The sequence below is a fragment of the Ornithorhynchus anatinus genome, chromosome 11 (assembly GCF_004115215.2).
Source record: "Ornithorhynchus anatinus isolate Pmale09 chromosome 11, mOrnAna1.pri.v4, whole genome shotgun sequence".
Classification (NCBI taxonomy): Eukaryota; Metazoa; Chordata; class Mammalia; order Monotremata; family Ornithorhynchidae; genus Ornithorhynchus; species Ornithorhynchus anatinus.
Window position 1 is genome coordinate 41,631,212 of NC_041738.1, and position 9,735 is coordinate 41,640,946.

At 64.7% G+C, this 9,735-nt stretch overlaps 1 protein-coding gene across 1 annotated transcript; it reads left to right on the top strand.

Annotated features, from left to right (window-relative positions):
- The first annotated feature begins 233 nt into the window (after nt 1-233).
- On the top strand, nt 234-9,550 carry SLC22A31 (solute carrier family 22 member 31). The gene is given in 10 exon segments (XM_029076157.2): nt 234-689; nt 3,569-3,672; nt 3,991-4,145; nt 4,892-5,060; nt 5,568-5,713; nt 6,378-6,486; nt 6,689-6,821; nt 6,824-6,905; nt 8,148-8,259; nt 8,851-9,550. Coding segments are annotated over 10 exon segments (1,812 nt in total). The 5' UTR covers nt 234-302; the 3' UTR covers nt 9,266-9,550.
- Nucleotides 9,551-9,735: the final 185 nt, after the last annotated feature.

Here is a 9,735-nt window from a genome sequence, read left to right on the forward strand (position 1 = left end):
ATGCCAAGCCTCTCCCACTCCCTTGGCCCCGGCCCTCGCCTTCCTCCTCTTGTTCCTCCTCCTGCTCCTCCTCCTCCTGCTGCTGCTCCTCCTGCTCTTGCTCCTCCTCCTGCTTCTGCTCCTGCTCCACCTGCTCCTCCTGCTCTTGCTCCTCCTCCTGCTTCTGCTCCTGCTCCTCCTCCTGCTCCACCTGCTCCTCCTCCTGCTCCACCTGCTCCTCCTCCTGCTCCTCCTCCTGCTGCTCCTGCTCCTCCTCCTCGTTCCGCCACCGCTGCCCCCTGCCTTCCCGCTGCCCCGGCCCCATGGACTTCGACGTGGTGGTGCAGCGGGCGTCGGGCGGGTTGGGCGGCCGCGCTCGTCTGGTGCGGTGTGCCAGCTGGCTGCCCAACGTGGCGCTGGCGCTGGCGCTGAGCTCGGAGCTGCTGTTCACGGCGCTGCCCGACCACCACTGCCGGCCCGACCCGGCCCTGCTCCCCGCCGCCCTCCGGGCCCTTCCCCCTCCCGCCCTGCTCAACGCCAGCGTCCCGCGCCGACCCCCGCCCGAAGCGGGCTGGACCCGCTGCCTGCTCTACCGTTACCCCGCCGCCACCGCCGGGACCCCCGCCACCCCCAACGGCACCGGCCCCTGCACCCGCGGCTGGGACTACGCCCTCCCCGCCGCCGGCCTCCTCAGCAGCCCCGTCACCCAGGTAATTAGACTAATTACAATAACGATGGCACTCGTTAATGATAACGTTGGCCTCTGGTAAGCGCTTACTCCGTGCAGGGCACTGTCCTAAGCGCTGGGGGAGATACAGGGGAATCGGGTGGGCCCACGTGAGGCCCACGGGCCCCACTTTACAGATGAGGCCACTGAGGCACGGGGAAGTGAAGTGACTTGCCCACAGTCACCCAGCTGACAAGTGGCAGAGCCGGGATTAGAACCCGTGACCTCTGACTCCCAAGCTCGGGCGCTCTCCACTGAGCCGAGCGCTTACTAGAATCAGAATCAATGGTGGGATTTGTTTAAGCGCGTACTGTGTGCAAAGCACTGTTCTGAACGCTGGGGGAGGCAAGGTGATCAGGTCGTCCCACGTGGGGCTCACAGTTTTAACCCCCATTTGGCAGATGAGGTCACTGAGGCACAGGGAAGTTAAGTGACTTGCCCGAGGTCACACAGCTGACTGGCAGCGGAGCGGGGATTAGAACCCGTGACCTCTGACTCCCAAGCCCACGACGTTTCCACTGAGCCACGCTGCTTGCTATGTGCCAGGCACTGTGCTACTAAGCCCTGGGGTGGTTACAAGCAAATCGGGTTGGACACAGGCCCCGTCCCTGGGGGGGGGGGGGGCTCGCCGTCTCAGTCCCCATTTTACAGATGAGGGAACTGAGGCCCAGAAAAGTGAAGCGATTTGCCAAGGTCACCCAGCAGACAAGTGGCGGAGGGGGGATTAGAACCCAAGCCCTTCTGACTCTCGGGCCCGGGTTCCAGGACCCCTGACCCTCGGCCTTCAGGCAGTGGGGAGCAGAGAAGGTCCCACCCCCACCTGGGCTTTCTGGCAGTCTGGCGGTGGGAACGGCTTGGGGGCTACGGAGGGTCTGAGGTCCAGCAGCACCGGGGCCGGGGAGGAGGGGGGCCTGGGGTCGGGGCGACTTGCTTAAGCTGTGGGAGGGGGCTGGGGTCAGCCAGGCTGGGGGTCGTCGTCCTCACCACCCTTTTATTATTGTTATCATTATGATTATGGTACTTGTTAAGCCCTTACTATGTGCCGAACGGTGTACTAAGCCTCGGGATGGATCCGAGCAAATCAGGTTGGACACGGTCCCTGTCCCACGAAGGGCTCACAATCTTAATCCCCATTTTGCAGTTGAGGTAACTGAAGCCCAGAGACGCGAAGTGACCCGCCTGAGGTCACACAGCAGACAAGTGGCAGAGCCCGGATTAGAGCCCATGACCTGCTGACTCTCAGGCCGGTGCTCTGTCCGCTACGCCATGCTGCTTCTACCCTTAAGGGGGCCGTAATGGGGGTCCCTGGGGTCCCCGCAGCGGTGGGAGGGGCTCCGCCGACCCCATCGCACCAGATCCCTGCCAGGTTGTGGATCCTTCTCCCCCCCACCCCCTCTCCTTATCCTCTCTTCCCGTCTCCCTGCCCCCAGTAACTGGAGCCCTGGCCGTTCGCCCTCCCACCTCCCTCTCTGGGTCTCCGGGCCCCGGAACCCCAGAAGCCTGGACAGGAGCCAGACACTCTGCTTTCTGCCACCGCTCTCACACTCTTCCTCTCCTGCCCTTCCCCCGGCCCTCGGTCCTCCTTCTCCCATGAAGTTGGGGACCCTAGCAGGAGAAGAGAGAATGGGGAGCCAAATCAATCGGTCATTGCTATTTGTTGAGCAGTTACTGTGTGCAAAGTGTACAGAATACGATGTACAGAGTACAGTGTACAACGTGTCCAGAGTACAGTACGCTTGGGAAGAATACAGTGCAATAGAGCTGGTGTTGCCCTCAGGGGGCTTTCAGTCCAGAGGAGGAGCCAGGCCTTGAAGATCGGGGAAATGGCAGAGCATCCGAATATGGACGTTCATTCATTCACTCGATTCGTATTTATTAAGTGCTTACTGTGTGCAGAGCACTGTACTAAGCGTTTGGAAGAGTACGGCACAGCAGTAAAGAGTGACAATCCCTGCCCACAACGAGGTCACAATCTAGAGGGACTGTGGGGCTGGGGTTGGGGTGCTTAAGGGGAACAGATCCAAGTACGTGAACGAAGAGGCGGGGCAGGGCCCCGGGGAAATCTCCGTGTGTGGGGTGGGAAGGCCTCTTGGATGTGCCTGGGCCGGGGGCGGCCGTGGCCGCGTGGGAGAGGGGCGGACTTGTCGCAGCCTGAGATGGGAACTCCGGGCCGGCCTGGGCCGGCCCCGGGGCTCTCTGGGTGCAGGCACGGGCCCCTCTCTCCATCCGTCTCAGTGGAAAGTTGGGGCTCCCCCCCCCCCCCCCCCCGAGCGGCAAACCGTGTTAGAGTGCGGTAACCGAGAGTGCGCTTGCCGGGGTCCTCGGGCCACCCCCTACAGGGCCGGGCCCAGCTCGACGTCAAGGTTGCCCAGAGAAGATGGCGCGGGGGCGATGCCCCTCACTACCCCCTTTCCCTTCCCCCACTCTGCCCCCATGGTTCTGCTCGCTGGGGCCTGGAGCCGCCCTCCTTTGGGCCGCACTGATCCGGGCCTCTGGGCTGCCCCAGCCCCCACCCCGGGAGGGGTCCCTGGTGCGGACCGCGGAGGGAACGGGGAACCTGCGGCATTTGGCTCCAGCCTGCCTGTGGACAGTCAGAGCCCGGAGTGTGGCTGGGCCTCTCCCAAGGTCTCTCCATCCTCCAGCCCCTCAGGAGCAGCCCCAGGGCCACCAACTGGATCAGAGAAGTCTGGGGGGTGGGGAGGGTCAGGGGGAGGGGCTACTGGCATCCCTGTGCCGTCCCCCGGCCGGGAGCTCCGGCCATCCCAGCGGTCGGGGTGCGGAGGGGCCTGGGGGTCCTGGAGGGCGAGGGGGCCCGGCCGGTTGGGGGCCCGCGGGTGACCGTCTCTGGGTGTCGTCCTGCAGTGGGACCTGGTGTGCGCTGATGGCTGGAAGGTGCCGCTGGAGCAGACCACCTATCTGCTGGGCTGGCTGCTGGGCTGCCTGGGCCTGGGCTCCGCCTGTGACAGGTGAGGGCCGCCCGCCGGACCGGACTTTCCGTCGCACCGACGCCCTGCGGCCCGGCCCGGGTCCCTCCCGGGCCGACGTGATGGGCGGCGCTCCCCCGGGGGTTGGCATTTGCCCATGTGTGCGGCCTGCCTGGGGGAAGGGACGGGGACACGGGTGTGTCTGAGTTATTGCTTCCTTCTAACCTCTGCCAGCCTGTGCGGCTTCCTGAGCCCGGTCTCCTCCCCCCACCCCACCCCCCGAGCCACCCCCATCCTCACCCCCGGAGCCTCCCTTAGTCTCCACGAGCCTCCGCAACTCCCCGTGCCTCCCATCCACAGGTTTGGCCGCCGTGCTGTATTTGTGACCTGCCTGCTACTGTCCACGCTGCTGGGCGCAGGCGTGGCGTTGGCCATGGACTACGTCATGCTGCTGTCCCTGCGGCTGCTTCATGGTGCTGCGCTGGCGGGCGCCTTCCTCTCCCTCTATGTGGCACGTGAGTGTGCAGGCAGGGGTGGTGTCGGGGGCGGGGAGGGCGTGGGGCGGGTCTTCAGTTCCGGCTTCTTGCAGGAGGCACCCGGGGGTCCCGGCTGGGCAGGGGCAGCTCCTGGTGGTGGGGTCTCCCAGTCCTGGCTCCCTCGGCCGCAGGCCGCATCGCCCCACTGGTCCCGGTCTTTCTGCTCGAAGCCTCGACTGGACCGTGGAAGTCGGCGGGGTCACAGTTGCGGGGGGCCGGGGGAGGACCTTGCCAGCGAGAGGGCCCACCGAGTGCCTGGAGAAGTGCCATCTTTGCGATGGGCCAGGATGTGGGGGATGGGGAGAAGGGCCTGATGGTGGGAAGCGTGGGCAGGGAGAGGTTGCAGAGGGGTGGGGCGGTGGGGGGCAGTTTGAGAGAGGCTCTGGCGGGGTGGGCAAAGGGGAGGATCCCTTCCCCGGGGGCCTGGGCGATCTGGCTGGGTCAGAGCCTTGGGAGCGGAGGCTGTTTGTCCTGAGGCCAAGAGTGTTTGCACAAGGCGGGAAACGGGCATTCCTGGCTGGAGAGGGGGCAGGGATGTGGTCAGTGCCCGCTCTTGCTGGCTGAGTGTGTGGGTGGGAGGGAGGAGAGGTCACTCATGCCCCCAGGCAGCTGCCTGTGGAGGCGCCGGTCTCTGAAGAGGGGTGGGCTGGCAGACCCTGGAGGTCCCTGGAGAGGGAAGTGGGGAGCCCCAGTGACCTCCTGACTCCCCCTCCTCCCCAATGTAGGACTGGAGCTGTGCGACCCCCCTCACCGCCTGGGGGTGACCGTGGTGGCCGGCCTGTTCTGGGTGGCGGGGAAGCTGCTGCTGCCTGGCCTGGCCCTGCTGTGCAAGGACTGGAGGCTCCTGCAGGGTCTCGTCACCCTGCTCCTGGCCCTGCTGCTCTTCTTCTGGGGGTCAGTCAGAGGCGACCGGGCAGCGGGGAGCTTGGGGGGCCCAGTTCTGGCCATGTCCTTCCTGTGGGCCTCTGGGTGGGATCCTGGGTGCAGGGAGGAGTCGGTCCTCCCCCTCCTCCTCCCCCCGCCCCCGTTCCTCCTTCTCTTCTCCTGCTCCTCCTCCCACTCCACCGTCATGGGTCAGAGTTGGGCAGCTCAGGCCCCTCCAGCCTATTGACCTTCGAGCTCTGCAGATTGTCGAGGGCAGCACCAGGATATTCTGGGGGTGGGGGAGGGCCGCAGAGGGACTCCGGGCCCCTCCTTCCGGGAGCTGTGTCTGCCGAAGCCCCTCGGGCGGTCGGGTAGGCAGGGCCGGAGGGAGGGGAGAAGCTCGGCGGTAGTCAGGGCCTTATGCTCGCTGCCCCTTCAGGGCAAGGCCCCGGGCGCCTGGGCCCAGCAGACCCCGGAAGGGGCAACCAAGAGGACTCGGGGAAGGGGCCGGACCTCTAATGGTTGGGTTTGTCGCAGGCCCCCGGCCCTGTTCCCGGAGTCGCCCCGCTGGCTCCTGGCCACCCAGCAACCAGCCAGGGCCAAGAAGATACTGAGGCAGTTTGCGAAGTCCAGTGGCCTCAGCCTAGAGGAGGAGCCTTCTGGGGAAGATGCCCTCGCTGCAGGTGAGTTTCCTGCCTCTCCTCCACACGTACACACAGTCCCTCCGACCACGGGTGGACACCAGTCCTCTGCTGTGTCCCCATCCCGGCTGTGGGTGGATACCTCTCCTCTCCTCCGTGCCCCCCGGGCTGCAGGAAGACATGTCTCCTCTCTGCTCTCCCCAGCTGTGGGTGGCACCTCTCCTGTACCTCCCCCCGGCTGTGGGCGGCACCTCTCCTCTTTGCTCTCCTTGACTACGGGCAAACTCCTCTACACCTTGGTCTTCCTTTCTTCTTTCCCTCTCTCTCCCCCTCCACCCACCTAGGAAGGAGTCTGGTCCGGTGTGAGGAGGAGGGTACCAGGCTGGACCCAACCTCTGCAGAGGGACTAAGGACGTCTTCCCCGTGCTTTTGAATTCTGGGGATTAGCCAGAGAGGTCAAGCTCCGTCTCTCCCTGCCTCTGCGTCTCTTCCTGTCTCTGCATCTCTCCGTGCCTCTGCGTCTCTCCTAGTCTCCGAGCAGCGGGTAGGGAGGATGGGGAAGGGTGAGAAGTCTGGTTTGCCGTTGCCAGACCAGGCCCTCGGTCCTTGCGACGGCGTAGCGAGCCCCCCTTCTTCTCCTCTTCTCCTTCCCCCGGCCTCTCCCTCCTCCCTCCTCCCCGGCGGCCACGTGGGCCTGCGGCGACAGAGCTGGATGTGCTCTCGGCCCGGTGGTCCCAGCCCCAGTACCAGCCCATCTGCAAGGTCCTGAGCACCAGAGTCATCGGGAGAAACAGCCTCATCCTGGGCTTTACCTCGTAAGCACCGGGCTGTGGGGGAGGGCATGGGGCTGGGCTGGGGGTGCGTATGTGGATGTGTGCACAGGTGCGGGGCCGGGTCCCCACACGACACGGACGGGGTATGGAGGCGTGCACGGGGATTGCCAACTGTTGCTCGGGGTCCGTGATTCTGACCCGCCCCACCCGCGGGGTCCGTGTCTCCTCCTTCACGGGCGGCCAGGCTGATCGGCAGCGGCATCCGGCACAGCTTTGCCCGAAACCTGGCCCCGTACCGGCCGCAGTTCTACCTCACCTACTTCGTGTTGGCCGGGCTGGAGGCGGCCGCCTGCCTCTTCCTGGGCCTGACCGCCGAGCCGCTTCGGGCGCCGCGCCATCCTGGTTGCTCTGCACCATCCTGACCAGCCTGGCCTCGCTGCTGCTCCTCGCCCTCACCCAGTGTAAGTACGGGCCTCCCCTGCCCTGGTCATCCCCTCATTGCCCAGGGGCTACGGTTTGGGCTGCCTCGGCCCCTGGGGACGCACAGGCTGTTTCTCCTATACCCGGCCCAAGCGGAGGTGCTCTCCGAACCCGCTGGACTGGGCTCGAGCCGGGCCGGCCCCTCGGGGTCTCTGGACGGTTAGAGAGGCAGTAGAGTCGATCTGTCCGGACACACCTGGTGCTTGGGTCTCCCGGGAAGGGTACAGTGCACCTTTGCAGAGGGAGGGCCTAGAAAACACTGCACTGTGCTGAGTGCTAAGGTAGATACAAGATAATTTGGTCGGGGACAGCCCCTGCCATGTGTGGAGCTCGTAGTCTAATGAGGCGGCAGACCGGGTATTGTGGAACACAGGCACAGAGAGGCTGTGACTTGCCCAAGGCCACACAGCAGGTAAATGGTGGAGCTAGGATTAGAGGCCGGGTCCACCGACTCGCAGACCACTGCTCTTTCTCCTAAGGCACGGGTCTGCCCCTGCCCTGAGACCCCAGGCTGCCCTCCTCTCGGGGTCCTCACCCAGGGGGACAGGGACCGTGGACTGGGTCCGCTGTGACTGTTCCAGGCAGCCAGTGGCAGAGGGAACCCCCAGTTCGTGGTCCTCACCTGTGCCAGAGTTTCCCAGCAGTCAGTCTGCAGGGCACCGCGTGCCCGCCCGCTGCCCAAGCTCCGAGCAAAGGGAAGGGGGAGAAAGAGGCCTAAGGGGAACCTGCTGTCCGCCCTTCACTCACACCCTGGCCTACTGCTACCAGAATAACCTGTTTCTCCAATCTTGGCCTTCCTCCTCCTTTTCCTCCTCCTTGACTCGCCCCCGGCTGCCCAAGCTTTTCTGGTTTCCACTGCGATGCCCAAAACACACTTCTTCCTCCTTGAGGTCTGTCTGGATTACCGTTCTTCCCCCATGGGTAGCACTGTGGCCTGGGGCTGGCACCTACGTTGTGGAGCTCAACACAATGGGGCCTTTGGTCTGGTGGCCCCACTCCCATTAGGCAGCTCTTGGGAGGCCCTTGAGGCAGGGGCTGGTCTTATTCCAAACGGCTCCTCCCACATCCGTTAGGGTGAATCTGGGTGCTTTGGGGACGATAATAGGAGAAGGAAGGGAAAGAGAGAGAGACTGAGCAGTCAATCGAATGATAGTATTTATTAACTGCCTACCGTGTGCCCTCCTGCCCTTCCCCCTTTCGATGTCTCGATGTCTCGGTTTCAGATCTGCAGGGCTGGAGCGTCCTGTTCCTCTCCATCCTTGGTCTCCTGGCGTCCTACACCATCTCCATGCTCAGCAGTATCTATGCCAGCGAAGTCCTTCCCACCGTGGTCAGGTAGCATCCCTCACCTCCCCCCATCCCCACCCCAAGAAAAGCAGCAAAGAGGCTATGTGTCCTGGCAGCTGGGGGCTCCCGTAGGGACCCTGAGGCCGGGGCCTTCCCCAACACCTTCTGCTTCCCTTCTGCCCAAAGAAGGCCTTCAGCTCCAGTTATGACCCTCCCCGCCACCCCCCGGTCAGCTTTCCCTGGTTGGGACTGCTCTTCCTTGCCCACACTGCGTCTAGGGAAGCAGCGTGGCTTAGCGGAGAGAGCACGGGCCTGGGAGTCAGAAGTTCTAATCTGACTGGGTTCTAATCCCGGCTCCGTCACTTGTCTGCTGTGTGACCCTGGCTGGGCGAGACACTTAACTTCTCTGGGCCTCAATTACCTCATCTGTAAAATGGAGATTAAGACTCTGAGCCCCATGTGGGACGGGGACTCTGTCCAACCTGATTAACTTGTGTCTAACCTAGTGCTTAGAACAGAGCTTGGCACATAGTAATTATTATTATTACTATTCTACATCCGCCCCCTGCTCCCCTCCCTCCTGCCCCTCCTTCTCCTCCCTCCCGCCCTCGCCTGCCCTCACCCCCTCCTTCCTTGCAGAGGCGCCGGGCTGGGCCTCATCATGGCGGCGAGTTTCCTGGGCCAGGCGGCGGCCCCCATCATGGACATCCACAACCACCATGGCTTCTTCCTGCACCACGTGGTGTTCGCCTCCTTCGCCATCCTCTCCATGCTCAGCATCATGCTGCTGCCCGAGAGCCGGGGCAAGGGCTTGCCCGAGTCCCTCAAGGATGGGGAAGGGCAGCGCCGCTCTCCACTCTTCCTGTCTCGTCGCCTCCGCCGTGGCGGCAGCCTCCAGGACCACGTGCCCCTGCTCTTGCCCCCCACCCCGGAGCAGTACGCCCGCCTCGCCGCCACCACCCGGAGAATGCTGGGAGCCGGGGCCTTCCCCCAACTCCACGGGGCGCCCCCGGGACCCAGGCTCCCATCCTCGCACGGGCCGACCCACACCTAGCCGCTAGCCCCGCGCCTCCAAGCTCAGGGCAGCTCTTCTGGACTCTGAGGACACACAGCTCCCGTGACCCTGGGGTCCGGCGGGGAGAGGCTGCCCGGACCGGACCCGGGCCACTTCTACGGCTGCGGGCAGGCGGGACTGGGCCCGGCCTCCCCCGGGACAGTGTGGACAGCGGATGCTCGGACTCGATCATCCCAGCCGCCTCCGTCAGCCTGGGCCCGCGTGGTGGACTCGGCTCCTGCCCTTTCCCCCTTCAGGTTTGGATAAACCTTTCATGGAAACTCCTCCCAGGCCCCGCTTCCTCCTGTAAGGCCCACCTCCCTGCCACTGCCCTGGGCCGGGTTGAGGGAGGTGCTCGCTCATCTGACGCTGCCCTGGTCATCACCTCCCCATCAACCCTGCCCTGGCCTCCTGCCCCAGGCTCTGCTTCCTCCTGTACAGCTGAGCTTCCTGCTGCTACCCCGGGCAGG